The sequence below is a fragment of the Chlamydotis macqueenii genome, chromosome 1, assembly GCF_036417535.1.
Source record: "Chlamydotis macqueenii isolate bChlMac1 chromosome 1, bChlMac1.mat, whole genome shotgun sequence".
Taxonomy (NCBI): domain Eukaryota; kingdom Metazoa; phylum Chordata; class Aves; order Otidiformes; family Otididae; genus Chlamydotis; species Chlamydotis macqueenii.
Genome location: NC_141556.1, coordinates 83,195,345 through 83,213,362, shown reverse-complemented (window position 1 = coordinate 83,213,362; position 18,018 = coordinate 83,195,345). Strand labels below are relative to the sequence as shown.

The window sequence follows — 18,018 nt, the reverse complement described above, 5'->3', positions numbered from 1 at the left end:
TGAGGAAGCTGGAAAAACTGAGATAAATTTTTGTTCCAATGTGCTGCATAACAATCCTGAATTCACTCCTCATCCTCCACCCGGTTATGTCCCCCTCACAGTTTTGTTCAAGTTCTGGAAACCCTAGTCATCAGAAAGGTCAATCTATTGCTCTTGAGGGATGCTTGCTAGTCTTCTGCCAGATGAACCAGAGTTTTTGCTCTAAGAAGCATTACCAAGTAATCTGAGGAGTTACAGCCCCAAACGCAGCCACTCTGCTGACCTTTCTCTCTCGGCTTCTGTCCTAATTCTTCTTGTAGTTTCTGCATGTTACACTTTGGAAGAGCTCAAATGACATCCCAGTTTATTTTTAGAGAAAACTCAATAGCAAGACAGAGCTATCACCACATAATTTCCACAGAAGGACAGACATTTAAGGAGACAGATATATTCCCCTTTTTATTTTTCTTTCCTTCTCTTATTGTGCGTTGCTTCAGCTCCTTTCTCTCTCTAGCACGTTGCCGCAGAACTCAGAGCAGCCCCTCATGTCAGACATATTGCATACGGAGCTCAGATGTAAGCATAAATACCTCAGCTTTACTCACCTTAACTTGTCAACCTAACAGGTCTTGATTTAACATATCCACTACTGAGGGATGTCCTTCCCCGCAGTGCACCTGAAGCCCACGCTGAGCCTGATGTTCACAAGTGTCTGTGCTAAGACCCCCACAATTTTCACTGTTGTCCCCGGGCAGCGTCAGCTGCCACGCACTCTTCTTGGTGTAAAAATATTGTGGTACCTGTGGCCCTGCGACTGCACACAGCTGAAATACAAATCACCTTTGAGAACCCTTTTAGATATATCATTATATTAAGAAAAAAGAGTGTGAATTTTTATTTTAATATTTCAAGGAGGTAGAAAGTAAACATATAGCCAGCCTTCTCCAAAGATCTAAAGGGATCCCCAAAGTCTTTTTAAAATAAACTTTCCCTTAATTGGGAGAAACGATTCAGTGTGCTGTGGGGGGCAAAGAAGTAGAGCATAGCCTGTATCCCTTTGTGCCAGCTGGCTGGCTTCGATTTGCAAACAGCGCAGAGAAGGCGCTAATACAATTCCCTAAAAACTGAACGCAACTACTCTGTTTATGCTTGCGAGTGACTGCAGAAGGGTGTGAAAATACATCGGCAATAGTGTTGCCTGCATGAGCAGTGCCATGCTCTTTCCTTGTTTCTTGCCTGTGAAAGATTAAAAAAAAATCCCTTTTCTACCTTATCATCTATGTTGCCTTTAAGCAGTTCATGTGTTTGATAGTGCATGCGAGGTGCCCTTCGTCTCTCCTGTTCTTCACCCATCGGGCGTTCAAGTTATGGTATGTTTGAAAATGCTTATCATTTATGGATCCTCCTGTGCATCCTTCCCAGCAGAATATGGATGACTGATGGGCGGCGACTGCAGGCAGCGGGCTTCAGTGACCTAGGGAGTCCCGTGTGCTGATTTTAATAGGATAAAGCACTGATGTAATGCTCAAAGGTTAACACCATATCAAGAAAGATGGACTCTACACCTCTTATACTTCTTGACAGCTGAATCCTGACTTTTCCTGCTGAAAAAAAAAGGAGATTACTTGGCCAGACTTAGCAGAAATTCTACTTGCCTTTACATCAGCTTCACATTTATCAATGTGACTGGTAATTTACAGTATGATGAAGCAAGAATGAACTGGAGTTGGTGGCAAAATTATTAAACCTATTAAAAATCAACAGTGGAGCTCCCACTGTCTTCAGCAGAGGTAGAATTTAATTCTGCTTGTGCTGGTTGCATTAGATTTGTAGGGCTTTTTGCTTCTTTACAGCAGCACAGAATGAAGAGTGGCTACATAGTTCATGGACAAATTAAAAAATACAGCAATTGCAATAGAAGTGGTTGAAAAGACTCCTGAAAGAAGCATTAAGGATGCCTTACTTGAAACACAAAGGAAAACTCCCTGCTCAGAAAGATAAATTGCATTTCTAGTCCCTATAGAAAGATTTTGGGAAATATAAAATAAAACATAATCTAACTCCTATACTGGGACTGGAAACACTGAGCAACTGTGTGGCCTTTTTTTCTTCTGAAATCTCAATGCTAAATCTTTCTCCCCTTCACCTCCCCAGTTTTCTGAAACATAACGCTCAGTCCAGCATGCAGTTTATTTTAAAGCATCATTTTGCTATGTTGCCCCTCCTTAAAATCCTTAGGCCATCCTTATGTAAAGTATAGGATCCTGATGGGCAGAAATTGTTTGCAGATGGTAGGAAGACAACAATACAAAATGGTTTCACAGGCCACATAATAATGGAACTTAACCCTATTGTATGTGACTTCTCAGCATTCAGCCAGCTTTCTTTAAAGCAAGGGAACAGGCTGTTGTCCAATTCATTTTGATTTTAGCTTCTGCGCCCTGTATTCACTAATTCTGAAAACATAAATTTATTTAAACGACAACAGAAAATATCTTTTCTTCTAAATCTAGATTTAGTAAAATCTCTTAAAACCACAAAACTGCAGAGCACATGCCTGTGGTTCCAGGACTATCGGTGACACTATAATGGGAAAGGAATTAATCCCCTGAACCTGAAATTAGGCTAGAGAGCACGTCTTTGAGATTTAAACCACAAATAGAAGGTATAAGAACAACCCTCACAAGTTCCAGCTCTTCACAGGCTGTAAGCTACGCCTATGAAATGCTGCAGATTGCTGGTCTTGTTGATAGAGGCCAGAGGAACATGAGGACTTGTGATGCTTTAGAGTCTCAACCTTTGGTGCAGACAACCTGTGAAGATGAGGCTCACTGGTCACTTTCCAGGGACGTTTTGAGAGACTTTGCCTAAAGCCACAGCTCCCAAGTTTGTGTGATTATGACTAGAAAGGTCTGTATCTCCCAACTCACAACCTCATGATGTAGTTCGTATTTTCCATCCCATCCTTGATTTATTTGCATCTATTTATTTTTGCTCATATGCTTCTTTATTTTAGTGAAATGTGTTTTTCCTTTTGATTATTTTCCCATCTCCCTGTTCATTACATCTTGGGATCTTGGGGTATTTTTTCTTTTCTTTTTTTTTTTTTTTTTTGCTTTTATTATCTTCTGTACTCTGTTTTTGGCTGTATTATTCACTTTATGATGGTGTTTCTTTTTCCCCAGTGCATCTGCCCAAATACCTCTTCTTCATTCTTTGGTGCCTCTTTGCTCTCCCCAGAGGTCAGGCCAAGCATGTCACACGGGAGGTTGGTCACTTCACAGCAAGCATCCACAAGCAAGAGACATGGAAGAGAGAGAGGGCGAAGGCAAGCATCCTGCCTCCTAAGCACAGGCTGAGGACGGAGACTCAGTCCATGGAGGCTCATTTCTTCTTGCTGGCTTCACCACAAAGCCCTCTCCTTTTACTCACAGTTTGCCCAAAGCTTATAGAAAGAAAAACAATGTAATTTTTGCAGTAGTATTTAAATGCAACAAATAGTGGAGATTTAAATAATATTTCAATTAATTGCAAAAATGTGCACTCATGTACTTAGGAGGACTTTTCCACCAGCTCAATTAATTTCTACAAAATGTTTTGATCCAGCAGCTTACCATTTTTAGGACTTTGTTCTCCTTAAACCTCACAGGATACGTTTCACAGAAGAAACATGCCAGAATTTGCCTATCCAGTAGGCAATGAGATGCATTTTAGAGAAAAACTTGTTCTGTGACTGCAACATTCAATAGTTCACGCTTTATATGGCTGCTCACACCATCTGCCTGGATCAGAGGCTTTAGAATCACGTCTTCCTTTTGCACCATCTTCTCACTCAGTGAATAAAACCAAGACAGGCAGATTTAGGTCAAGGTGAGTTTATTGTCCATACAGCATACCTAATCCTGCCAAAACACTTTTCTTAGAACCATCTTTAAACTAGTCAAAACAACAGGTTATTAATAAAAATGACAACATTGAACAAAGAAGACCTTTTAAAAGGTAATCAAGACTACACTGTATCAGAGTCTTATCCATTGAAAACAATCAATCTCGCCATACTTTCTAAATACTTTTGTTTACACTGATCATGTCTACTACCGCACTTTCTAGCATCCCCTGACCATATAAACATCCACACCTCTTAAAGAGCACATTGTGAGAGAATAACGTTGACTTGATATGGCATCACACTCGATAAAGCAAAAAAAAAAAAAAAAAAAAGAAGTTTGAGAACAGAACTGTGCAACCGAGAGTGATTTCTGAGGTAAATGAGAACATGGTAATAAACATAGTGGAAAAAATCCAGTGGCCAGGTGGTTTGCTGAGTAATTAAGAACCATCTGATTATTCAAGCATAAATCATCGCTATTGAAATGGGATTCATAGTATTTTTCTCTTCCACAAGCATGTTGGGAATATATAAATTAATTAATTATGAGGTGCTTCTATACTACAGTAATGGGAGGAAGGGGAGATCATCAAAGTACCATCAACAGGAAGCTGAGAGAGAAAAGCTTTTAGCAATCGTGCCGGTCCTTTGGCACTTGTGAAAGTATAATCAGCAGTGTATTTTTTTTAATTCACCAGAAGGAAAGTTTATGATTTCTGCAATTCAGGGAAAAAAAATCACACCTCATTTGCAATAGTAGTAATAATTTTTAAAAAATCTATTAAAAAGGAATACTACACAGTATTTTAATTTTGAATGCTACTGTGAAAATGCTCAAGTTCTAGGTTTTCCAGACTTCAAATACAGTACGCTTCTGGGTGTAACCAGACGGTTAGCATTTTTTGAGTACGTCACTGCACACAAGGACACTTTTACGCCAGTGGTGAACTGGGCAGACCCGCCGGGATGCTGCGAGGGACAGGGGCTGCCTAACGGCGCTGAAATTCCCATGCCCGCTGCTCGCCCCTCCGACCGCTGCATGAGGAGCCGACCTTGGTGGTGGACCTCACCATCCCTCCCCATCAGTGCTGTGGAGCCCTGGGGGGATGAAACTGCAGGAGGGGATCCCCACATGGGACTGGGGCACCGCAGGAAGTGGGATGAAGAGCAGGGGCAGGCACCCAGACTACTACTCCTGCCTACACTTGACCTACAGCACGGAGGGGAACAAACCACACAAAGACGATGGATGCGGTGCCTACGCTCACTGCGGGCAGCTGCGCTACAGCCCAGTGTGCGGAGAGGGCATCCCACCATGTGGGGACCCTCTGGCACACCTCTTGCAAAGCCACGTTTGCCATCGTAGGAGGGCTGTCAGGGAATGACCTGATCTGTCATGTACACTGTGTGCAGCTCCGGAGTCTTGCTTCCAAAAAACTAAGTATTTTTTTCTGTTGCTGAACTTCAGGTGCTCCCAACGTGGAACATCAAGGCGGGAAGTGATGGAGGTGAGAACAAGGCTGTCTCCACCACTGGTTTTGCGAAACATGAACCTGCTCCAGCGAAGCTGCCAGCGGAGTCAATGCATTTTTTCCACTATGTAAAGGATACCGAAGACCAGAAAGGAGCAGGTCTTCGGTTTTTCCCCACGGAAAAACCAAACTGTCACGTTGTGAGGTATTGTGAAAATGGGAACCATTTGTTTTGTCCAGTAAACCTGAGGTAAGTATACCGTCTTTGCAGGATGTGACCAGGAAGGAAGGAAAAAAAAAAAGAAAGAAGGAAAAAATAAAATAAAATTTAAAAAAATCATGAACACGCTATTAAGAAAAAAAAAACCTGTACAGGGCATTTCCAGTAAATCAAAGAACTCATCATATCTCCACTTAACCATCTACTTCAGGATTTGAAATTTAAGCAGTAAAATAATATATTATAAAAATGTTTATAAAATAGCAGCACACTCAGTGAAACAATACAGCTAAGTACTGTTAATGTGAATAAGAATGAAACAAATCATAGCTTCTTAGCAGCGCAAAAAAAAAAAAAACAACAAAACCAAAAACCCCCCAAAACCAAAAAACAACAAAACCTTAGAATCTTACTCCATTTTCTACCCTCATCTAGCCAAATACGGCTGAGTCCATTCATATAATATTCTTCGAAGTAGCATGTTCTTTCTGGATTTTTATCTTAAAAATGCAAACATTAACATTTCAACCAACAGCTTCATACTGTTATTTGCAAACTGTTAATACAATTGTGCAAAAAAAAAAAAAAAAGTCGCTCCACCTCCTTTGCCATCTAAATGCCTCTTCATTACAGATGGAGCAGAAAAATAAATTCAAGTACACTGAATACACCTTTGTAATAAAACTCCAAGTCACACTCCTTGATGTTTACCAGTCGTGTCTTTTGCACCAGCAATTTTCTTTCGTTGTCCATAGATAAGCATGCAGGTGGTATTAAGATCCTTCTGTGACACTGAACAATACATATCGTCAGGCTTTTATCCGGAATGTCATGACAGGAATGTCATCTGAAGCAGGTGTTGGTATTTCCAGCAACACCACAACTAACCAAGTACACCAGATACTAGAAAATATTGACTATAAAAACTATATGCTTTGTTTTTGTGACTTTTTCTTTCTTTTCTTTTTTTTTCTTTTTTTTTTTTCTCAGCAAAATCATCATAAACCATCTCATTTAATCCCTTAGGAACAATTTTCAAAGTGCTTTTCGAATGAAATGGTTTACAAAAACACTCACTGTGGATCAAGAAAGTTAATGAAATGCTGAAAAAGTATGCGAGGGGGCAGTGGGGGAAGATGGGTAGGTAGAAGAGGGATCAAACCAAATCTCATCTTCTTTAACACAGTGAGGATATGTTAAAAAGGAAGATGGACAGAGCATCTTTTAAATGTCTTTATGGCCAAGCTAAGGAGCTGCCAAAAGTTAACACTGAAGTGAAGCATTAGCGCTGTAAAGGAATATAATGCTTTTCACAGATGATCCACCACATCTTGCAATCCAAAGGTCCAAGGCGGTCTTATTAGCCAACTGGTCGGAATTCATTGGTGCATTTCTCCCATCTAACATGAACACCTGATAACTTTGGCTTGGCCCACAATTGGGTAAATGGGATTGCCCTTATGCCAAAGATGCTGCTGTGTTTAGAATAACTATTTCTGAAGGAAAAGTAGAAAGAGTCAAGAGGGGAGAGGGAAATTTGGAAAAAAAAACCAAAACCAAAACCAAAACCAAAACCAACCCAAAAAAACCACCTGCTCTTCCGGCTGGCAAAATAAAGCATCTTCTTTCTTAGGTAGCAGCTACCACAGACAGCAAGAGTAAACAAAACTAACATACAGAGATCCAACAAACACTTCTGACTAATAACAGAGGTGACAGATCAGCAAATCTCTTCTGCATTCAAAATGGTTCAATTGCTTCAGGGATCTTTTCCCACTTTGCCCTAAACCCCTTTCTATTGCTTTGCAATCTAGTCAAGCCATAAAATCGCACACACAATTCCTTTCTTAAATCTAAAAAAGGGGTGTATGCACTAGGTCATAATACACAGACAAGTATACTCTACTTTGTTCCCACAAATGCAGGCTTACATTTATCTAGCTACTTTGTATGCTTTTATAAGCATTTAATATCACTGATACATAATCAAATAGCAATTACCAAATATATTGTGGGATTCCCTTCTGTAGAACATCACAGGCACCAAATGCTTTTTTTTTTCATTATTCAGTTTTTGTATTTTTTTTACCTAAAAGAGTTTTAAATATGAAATATGTTCTATGTGGGAGCAGATTTAAAAAAAAAAAAAAGATTTCACTCTAAAAATAATAACAAAAATAAAAGGACTGAGGGTAGCAAGCGTGACTTTCTGGGCCGACGTCCTCACAGGTTGATATCTCTCACGTCTGTGGGAGTGCTGGCCTGGTCCAGTTCGTCCACCGTCTTGGAAGGATTGCTTTGCTGTTGCTGCTGCCGGACTTGCCTAAGGCTGTTTACTAGCACCGCCTCGATCTGTTCCTGACAAGCTTTAAGGCAGTCCTAGAGGACAGAAAGTACATTGATCTGTTAGTGGAAAAAGACAGATAGGTTTTTTTTTTCCTTCCCAAGCTAGCAGAAGTTGGAACAACATCAGTCTGGCTGGTATTCCCGAGGAGCCTCTGCTGTGACAGAAAATGACCTTGGAGTCACTGTGTGCAAACTCCCTGGCTTAAATAATGCTAATAACATGTTTAGCAGACTCTCCGAATCTTAATATCTTACCTGTTCTTGCTCATTTGTATGGTCTTCTTGAGCAGGAACCCACAGCGTTGCAAAAAACAAAGGGTGGGGTATGTGATTTTTTGCATTCTCCTATGCAAAGCTAAGTGATTTGGGTGGGTTTTCACTACAAAAAAGCCGCATCTTTCTCCTGAAATAACCCCTATACGCTATACCAAAGTCACACAGACAGAGGAACTTCAGTTTTACCATGGAGCAAATGGTAAAACCATTACCATTTACCAAATGGTAAATCAAAGTGAAGGAGAAGTTTTGAGGTCCCTGAATAAGCGCAGTGTTCTGTCGCTGAGTTTTTATCAGTTGTGCATTTGGGTCTCCAAGGCAAAGACAAAAGAAGGGTCTGCTTATCTGTGAAAAGTCATGCAAAGGGAAGAAACAACGCAGCCCCAAACATGCAGCCATGTTATCATTCTCTGAGCGCATTCCAGAGAAGAAAAGTGATTTCAGCAGCTGAGATGGAGGAGGAGGAGGAGGTGTAGGGTATGATCCCACACCTTCACTCTGATAGGAGGACTATTTTAACAGCCCCACGTATAGTTATTGGCAATAATTTATAGAAGACATTAAAGCAAGGACAGGAGGTGAAAAAATGCACAGCTAAGCCTCAGAGACCACTACATTACAAATTATATGACAGAACACCTGGAGAAAGAGCAGGATACAGTACAGCTACACAAATTTGGGAGCTCTGTACATAAGGAGTCCTACAACGAACATGAAGCAGAAATAAACAAATAAATGAGAAGGATTCACCACACTTAAACCAGACACAGCGATGAAGATGAGGACTATTAAAATACCAGAGGATGGTCCTGAAAGACCAAATAATACGGATATTTAAAAAAAAAGTGTGACAAAACACTGACAAACACTTGGTTATAGCAAAAATTCAAAAATAAAACTCAATTCATGACTTTATAAACACAGTACCAATTATGTGCAGTGTGCTGGGACTGTCAGGGTATCAGTACAACACTGTGTAGGTGGGCAGGTGGAGCTACGATAAATGGGTTTTTCTAAACGCAGCCCTGTGGAGTCATTCTACAATACTGGAAAAGGTACTGATACCGTAAACTCACTGAAGCCTTGGTCTGTGTAAGAGCTGGGTCTCTCCTGCAGACTTCAGACAGTAGAGAAATGTAGGTTTTGGTAGCAGGAGTTTTACAGCAGAGTATTTTAACCAGAACCCTGGCAGCATCTGGCAGGGGCAGTGAGACTCCGTATCACCATTCCCACTTTCAGGCAGGGGAGCTGAAGAACAGAGCTAAGCACTGACCTCCACGGGGTCCCACGGGCGCTTCTGTCAGCCAGAGCACTGAGTATGGGATGTGACAGCAATGCTGGAGCACTGGGCTCTGACCAACACCACCCACTTTCTCCACACAATACCAGGTTATTCAGGAGAGTTTGAAATATTCAGGTATGGAGGTTTAATTTGTCATCCCAGACAGACTGTGAAAACACGTCAAATGCAGAGTATCTGTTCCACTGACGACACCTACATTCATGATGAGCACGATTAGCTGCAGTGGGTCACAAACACACATTTTTCTTGGCTACTAGCCAGCAGCTGCTAGCTGCAAAATTATGTCCTCTCCTTGTCCTGAAACTGTCCTGCCTAATATAATGAAGCATCACAACCTTTCTCTGAAGGTGCATCTGCCAAAGGGAGGCTGTGAGGGCTGGCTTTTCAAACTGACCCAGGAAAAGGGGCTGGATGGGATGCTGGCTGTATTAGCGACAAAAATATTCACAGCAGTGTGGATGACAACAGCTAAAGCAAGAGTGAGATGTCATAGAAATCTCCTGTGTGTCTGGGCTACCTGTGCGCAATCTGACTCAAAAGTTTGCTCCCTCAGCATGGTGAGTAACACCATGGTGAAACAGAGTACGGGGCACAGCGACACGAAAAACCTCGGCTGCAACATTGTGTGTGTGGCAGGCAGACCGAACCTTCCCCGTGTTCACCTTTTGTCCTGAGAGCTGTGGGACTGTCCCCACTCGACTGTGGGACTGCCCCTGAAAAAGGAGCTGTGGTCTAGTTAACTGGCTTGCAGCCATACTGTACCTACCCCAGCGCAGCTCTGCTATAAGCAACGTTTCTCACTGCTATCAGCTTTCCCAAGTGTCAGTCACTGGAGCTAAACTTTCCCACGCTTTACCCTCTGCCTCAGGCTGGCTTTTTTTGTGGAAGGGGAGAAACCACAACAAGAAAAGTGCTGCTATGTCCAAGAAAAGGGTTAAGGAAAGCAGGTAGTTTTACTAACATTAGCCAGTTATTAACCAAAGTTTCCAACTGTTGTGGTTTTTTTGAGAAGATTCATTAGAATTCAGCATGGCACAAGGAGCGGGCGGTCAGATACCTTTTGATATTCTCAATAAATGTAGCCCAAGGTTAGCAAAGACACACAGCTCAGAAAACTGCATACTGCACTCATTCAGAGCCCTTATGATCGAGGAGGTCCGTGCTTTGAGGAAGGCAACTGCCATCCGTTTTCGTCTAAGCCCAGTTGAGCACAGGAGGGGTCCCTGCAGGGGTGCACGGGAGTTTCCTGCCAGCCCAGGCACCCACGTTTCCCTCCTCTGAAAACTAGATTATAGGAAAAATGGTACATGTGTGCCATACCACCGGTGCAGGGTCAGAATACAAATGAAGCATGATGCCAAAGGAGGCTGGAACAGAGAGGGTTTGTTTAAGATGGCCTGGGGAGCACTGAACACTGAAGGCTCCTCGTCTCACAGCGCACCACACGCTGCTCCTGAGCTCCAGCAGGCACCAAGTGTAGCCCACAATACAGCAAGGGAGTGCTGCAACTTCTCTTGTTCTCATCAGTCCTTGTCTGTACACTGGAACAACTTCTGCGTCAGATGTATTGCAGAGATCACTCTGAGTCTTTGTAGCCACCTCTGGGTTGTGCCCTGACTTCCCTCGCTCCTGTAATTCACCCCGACACTGTGTGCAGGAATGATGCTCCTCGAAGATCAGAGGTATCTCATGGGCACCACCACTGCATTACCACAGCCAGTGAATAAGCATGCAGCTCAAAACTTCGGAGCATCTGAAATGCAAGTCAGCTCAGTGGGATCCAGATATTATAGGTGTACTAAAGAAATGACCATGCAAGAGAAACAGCAGGAAGGCTGTGTTGTAAAACGCTGGGCTCGGTGTGCCTGGTCACTGCTTTGCTGCCCTGAGACAGGACACCAGCTCGTCCCAGCACCTTGGCTGCAGCCCTGGGTAGACCCAAGTAGGGTTGCATCCCTGTCTCCATCCCACACCAGCGCCCGCTCCCTTTCCCAGTGCCCCACACTGCAAAGCTCCTCATGTAGCAACCGTGCCAGCAGGACGTTAATCAAAACCACATGCAGTTACCCAACACATGGTTCACACATCGGCTTCATTACAGCCGGGGTTTGATGGAGGAGGGTACGCCTAAACCCAGGCCTCCCAGAACTGCCTGGAAGGCAGAGCACTGGGCAGCAGCCTGTCCTTGCTTGCACTCCCAGTCGGCTGGGGACTGCCGTCTGCTGGACTCCTGCTCCTGGAGAGAAGGGAAGCTTTAGTGTCTGAGCCTGCCCAGAGCAGAGCAGGAAGCCTTGGAAGTGAGACAAGAGACAAATGCCCTTGAAGATACAATAAAACGTGAGCACAGTGGATTTTCTGGTGATGAGATCCAGGACAGATAAGCAAGATTTCAGCATGCCTCACCTCATGGGGTTCTTCCTTTCCTTTTAGCAAAAGGTAAGGGGAAGGGCTTCTTTGTCACCACTTTCTGCTGCTGCTGGCAAAGCTAATTTTTTAAGGTAAAAATAAGGGGTTTTGTTTAACCAGGTAAACTTTTTTTTTTTTTTGTAGCTAGGGCTTGCTCTTGTCTTACTGGGGGGCTTAGTGATTTCTAATACTGGAATGGCTTGTGTAATGATGGGAGCTGGACAAATTCCTCGGCTTTTCTTCTGACGTACCTATCTGGCAAAAGGTATCAGAAACTCAGATAAAGAAAATCCCCTATTATCAGCTTGGGCGGGTTTAGGTCCATTGTAAGCATTCACCTGTTTTCAAGAGGGCACCGGCAACAAGTCACTTCAAGGGTGAAGGCATTTTCAAATGGAATAAAGAGCAGGGGCACCAGCTGGGAGACTCTTGTAATAGACAACATTCGTAATGCACTTTTTTTCGGTATAAGAACTTCTTCTTTTAAAGCACAGTGGTGCACAATTCCAAAATAGCACGTCCTTCTGAAAATAAGCCAGATTTTGTATAAGCAGCTTCAGACTGGAGAGCTTAATGAGGCAATTTCCTTGCAGCCTGGCTTGGGGAAGGAAGGGTGGTGACACACGGAACATACAGCTTGAGCATTTGGAGCCAACTTTGTCTGTTTCCAAGCACCCTTATATATGATCATTTACACCGTTATTATACAAACTTCTGATGGTCAATACGATGCTTCATTTAATGTATGAAGAGGCTAAAATCTCTAGGTAATCCTATAGAGAAATGAGTAATTTCTGATGTCTTCATTTTGTAAGTAAAACCAATGAAGGGGCCCAGTCTAGAACTGTCAGTTTGCATGGATTTTATTCCTTATGGGGATCCACAGGCCACTGATGTATTTTTTCCTGTCCTATGTCAGCTCTGGCCTATGCTTATGTTTTGATCTTAAAATAATGTACCACTGAATTCTTTAAAATAAAGAACACTATGGTAAAATGAACAGCATGTTGCATTCAGCATGAAATAGCTTCCCACAAAAGTGTTGCTATTTGCATACTAAAACTCAGGTTTTTATTAGTCTGAGTAATGCATTCTGTTTAATTAGTCTTGTCTATGAAGCTGAAATTGCCTGGCCAGCACAAACAAAAAATGGCAGAATTTTTACTTTGCAGATTGTCAAGTTCTATAACAAAAATTTAGCAAAGAAAAAACCCCAATGCCAGACCCATGAGTAACGCCAGTCATGCAGCAAAACTACCTGGAACCCACCAGAAGATGCAGCCCAAACTCTCCAGTACAGATGATGGAGGTACAACAAACTCATCCACCTGAGGCTGTGGCTGCGCAATGGTCAGTCCGGGCTCTGCGCACTACCCCATCAGCCAGCTGTCCCGGTTTGCTGAAGATGATGCACAGGCCCACAACCACCGTTTCTGCCAAGGTAGTCGGGTCACACAATGGGTTTTTACTCTCTGCGGTAGCTGCAGGACAACAGACGATAGATACCTGGCACAGCACAATGTCACAGTGGTGCAGACAGACTGGAGCAATGTGCTTTATGCCAGATGAGATGCCAACTAAACCTGTCAGTGGCTTTTTTAATAAACTGGAATTAGCAGAACAAGTCTACACCTGGCCAATGTGACATGTGAGCGTACTCTTATATGAAAAATCCTAAAACCACATCTGCTGTGCACTTGAACCACTGTCTCAGCCTGCAACTAGCTTTAAGACATATGAAGTAAACCCACTGGATGGTAATCTCACAAGTGAAAGGAAAAAAAGATAAGAATTAATTAGGAATATCTTATCAGTCCAATTGTCATAGTGTGATACAGCAAGTAGCTTATTTTACAGATGGGGCAGCCACTTCCGTTTGCCTCACTGGAACTTCCTGTCAATCCAATGTTAAGTGACACAATAGAAAATATAAAAAATATCTATCAGGACAAACAGCCTGGCTTTCCCATGACACAGTGCTTTTAATCCCTCCAAGTTTCATGTGGATTTGCTGCATGTGTACATATTTTACTGGTGGACTTTCATTTTGCAAGCTCTAGATAGCATTGACAAGGAAAAAAACAAAAGCTTTAAAAAAAATGAACGGCAATATTTTCAGCAAATCTTCCTTGAAAGAACACTATAATACACTGCAGTAATGGCCCTAGATTTTGCAATACAGTGACTGGGTCATTTCTTCAGTATATTGTAGGGTTGCCTTTGTTGTTTTTTACAAAGAAGTTTTTTAAGTATGTGTCACATGGATCAACTTCCCCATTCTTCTATATGGTCTAGTAGTTTTAATGATTAAAATAGTTCAGGTACTTTCCATTCCATAGTTTTATTTTTACTTGCATGCACAGAACTAAAAAGGCAATTAACTTTTGGGTTTCTTTTTTTTTTTCTGAAACTTTTTCGTCCTTGGGTGATTTTACCAGCACACTTGAAATGCATTTGAAGGACAAGAAATTTTTTGTGTGTCCAATGAAGAGTACCCTCGTGGCTGTGATGGAAATGCTGGCAGTGCAAATGACAGGAAGGAGGAATCAGCAGCACTGTGGCAGGATCTACTTATTCAAGTCAATAATAATTGAGGATTCTAATTTCTATTCATGACAATCTTGAAAGAAAGCACAAGCACTAGGAAAGATCCTGCGGAATATTCTACATAATTCATTTTATTGAATTTTTCAACACCTCTACACTATATATGCCCTACACTGCCCCCCAGCTTCCAGTTTTAAACTGATGTTTATAGTGCATTGGCAAGCTATTAGGGGAGGCATCCCACTCAACTCAACCAACAGGCTTTGTACTGGTAATTACCGGGATTTTCAGTCCTGACTGCTCCAAGCTCCAGGACTACCTCATCGTGACCCACGCAGCCTGCTTTATGTACAACACATCCTCTCCATCTTGCAAAATTATGACTGGACTGATAAATTAAAAAAAATAAATAAATTTACAGCTGTTTTAGTAACTCAGCTTGAGTTTCTGCCATAGACTTTATCTAGCCATTTTCAAGTCTTCCTTGCCACCACATCCAAATCAAAGCTGATAGATGGGTACTCTTCGAGTGACAATGGTCTCTGCATCAGGTCCTGCAGCAACTGAGTAGCAGCAGTACAGCACCTCCCCCACAAAGAAAAAGATGACTCCTCTCAAATGCTGATAGTAGTGGGCTAACACAATAAGGTAAACTATTTCAGCCACGCATCTTTTCTCTCTTTCCACATTTTGAATCAAACCAGAGCTCCTGTGACTGTGAGCGGACTGCAGCTGTGTATTTATGGCACCTACTCCCACAATGACAACCCCTCTAAAACAGATCTAAACCAGCAGATTCATTTCACAGCCAGGTAGGGATGAGAAATGATAGTGCACCCAGGGATTCATACTGGTCACGTAAAACCCAGGTCTACTAGACCATGTGGCTCCTTGTGCCAGCAACCACCACAGCTTTGTCAACCACCACAGCTTTGTCACTCACTGACTCCGGCAGGCAGGGAGACATGCTGTGCAGAAGCGATTAACTTAGCTCGGGTCTTTTCCACAGTGCCTCAGGACACAACACTTTTTTGTATCGTGATTTTTAGATTCTGCTTTTGCATTCTCAGTTTTGGTCTTGCCTGGGAGAAGAAATAAGAACGCTTACCCCAACAAGCCTCCTAATGTTTGTTTGTTCATCAAAAACTAAGTTTAGAGAAACTTCTGAACACATGGAAACTGGTCTCAGCCTTACAGCCACCCAGCTTTTGCCCATCCAAGATGGCACTCATTTGGGAATACCAGTGTCCAGAGAAAACGCTTATGGCAGCACTTAAGGAAAAAAATCAAAGACTGTAAAACTACTGTTTAAAAAGGTTCCATTTTAATTCTGTTAAATTTAAATATCACTTAACCCTTGAAAAGATTTTAGCTTTACAGTGAGGTGTTGTGCATCAGCAACCACAGAATGAATAAATAAGGCCAGCACCAGCCAACACCTGAGCCAGTTAAACAGCTTTGATTAGACCAGTGAGAAACAACTGGAGAAACCTGTCTCAGAACCCCGCCTGGGATGTCCAGTTGCCAAGAGCACAGCTTGGTAACTCCAGGGAAGTCGGCAGGAATCAGCATGCCTGCCATGGCTACCACAGCCCAAGCTGCGCTCAGCTCAGGCCAAGGGTGAGGCAGAGTAATGAAATCCTTTGCAAAGCCAAGGCTAAGAACAATCCCGCTCAGTGACTGAGTGGGTCATTTCTCAAGGGCTTTCAAAAGTTAAACCACAAGCCTACTCTCATCTACAATCAGCAGCAGAAGAGTAACAGTAGGGCTGTTGTTATATATAACATATGCATACAAACGACACAAAATACTGAGCTGTAACTCTACTGAGTATTTCTTGATGCTCCTGCATTTCCTGACCAGACTTAGGAGCCTGGGTCCAAAACCTGGGTGCTTTGCTCAGTGCTCAAAGTCCCAAAGTTGGGAACACTGCAAAAGCCTTCTGGCATTTTTGTGTTAAAGGGTAGTTGGTTTTCCACATATACATTAATTACTTCACAAATAACTGTTAACATCCCCAATCTCTTCCTCTTTCTTAAAACTAATTACCAAAGGGAAACCAGAAAATGACTTTTTTTTTTTAGATGCAGGACCTGGTATGGTAAGTGGAAAGGATGTTGGAGGTATTTGAAGTGACAATACTGTTCACTGGTCATGTATGCATCGCTTGGATAATCTAAGAAAGCAGCAATCAGACATGCATTAAAGAGTTGGGATTTATGTAAATTCCAACGTGGAACGTGTCATCTGTACTCCTAAATACAAAAGACGGCTGGATTTCTCTACTGGTTCACATTTAAGCCCCAATTCAAACCTCTTCAAAGCACATGCTTCATTGTTGACATAAACAGGGATTCCTTCCCAAAGCAGGGCCTTTGTGTGCTGAGCGCTGGCCTTTAGCTCGCCGACGTTTCTCCAAAACAAGAGCCTGAAAAGTTGCTGTGGGAATATCATGCCCATTTACTACATTTACTTTATCTTGGTGATCTCACATCTAACGGACGCAGTTTAAAAACAGAAATACTTTCCCTCCTAAATGTGTCTATTTTTGCTACTGTAACAAAGAGCATCAATTACAGATAAGTGTCTACGTCTCTGTTTTTCCATCTGCAAGTACAGAAAATAGTAATTTGCTGTTCCAAAGAGCATTTCATGCAGACTAACAAGGACACCTCACTTTAAAAAGAAAAAAAATTTCATCTATGCCAGAACTTCTCCACTTACTCTTGTCACATTATTGTAATAATGCAATATATAAGATGACTAACATTACACATCTGAAAGATGCAACATTTTTCTTTGCAATTTTTCGGTCTTTTCAGCACTTTCAACAGTGTACTTTCTAGATTCAGTTCCACTGTTTGCTTCAACAGTCAGTTTGTTGGTTTCCTGTTGCTCGTGTGGGTATTTCTCATAGCAACAGGAAAGAACAATGTTTTCAGAACTGGAAAAAGTGAGAGTAAAGCCAAAACACTGGCAGGGTGATCCAGGGGCAGATGCCATGCCTGAAATCATACTCCCTGCTTAATGTGTCTTGGGATTTCAAGCTGATAACCTCTGTCTAACAGGTATACTTTGCAACTGTGAAAAGCTGTGAATTTATCCTGCTGTAATATATGCTGCGAGTGTTTATTGAAGAGGGGGATTTTTAAAAAGCTGTGACAAGTGGCCTGCATGCTACAAAGCTGTATGAGCCGAGCAAGGCTTCCTCACTGAAGGCTGGGGACAAGTCCCTGACCAGACTATCTATCGCTGGCCCGTGAGCTCCTCCGGCGGCAATGCTTGGGCTGCAGAGCCGGTTCCTCAGGGGGCTTGGCTTCCTCAGCGTGCCGGCCGAGGCCGTACTTATGAATGGATCTGACGGAACTCCGCCATGAGCCCGCGGTGTAACTGCATCACCCCATTGTTGCTACACACGCACAGCACTCACTGGGGAACAAAAAGCTGAATGAAGCGGAGCAGCTGCCAACTCAGGCAAAGACAACTTAGGAAACTATCTCATTCTTCCTTTCTTTTGGAGGCTATTTTGTCTGTTGTTTCCTTGCATACAAAATGCAGTCTGTAACAAATAAGGCAGGAT

At 42.4% G+C, this 18,018-nt stretch overlaps 1 protein-coding gene across 2 annotated transcripts in view; it reads right to left on the bottom strand.

Moving 5' to 3' along the window:
* Positions 1-3,838: 3,838 nt before the first annotated feature.
* CCND2 (cyclin D2) overlaps positions 3,839-18,018 on the bottom strand; it is a 37,646-nt gene continuing 23,466 nt past the window's right edge. For both annotated transcript variants that reach the window (XM_086758428.1, XM_086758417.1), the window contains one exon: positions 3,839-7,939. In XM_086758428.1, coding sequence (XP_086614554.1) covers positions 7,784-7,939 — 156 coding nt within the window. In that variant the 3' untranslated portion in view covers positions 3,839-7,783. The remainder of the gene's footprint in view (positions 7,940-18,018) is intronic.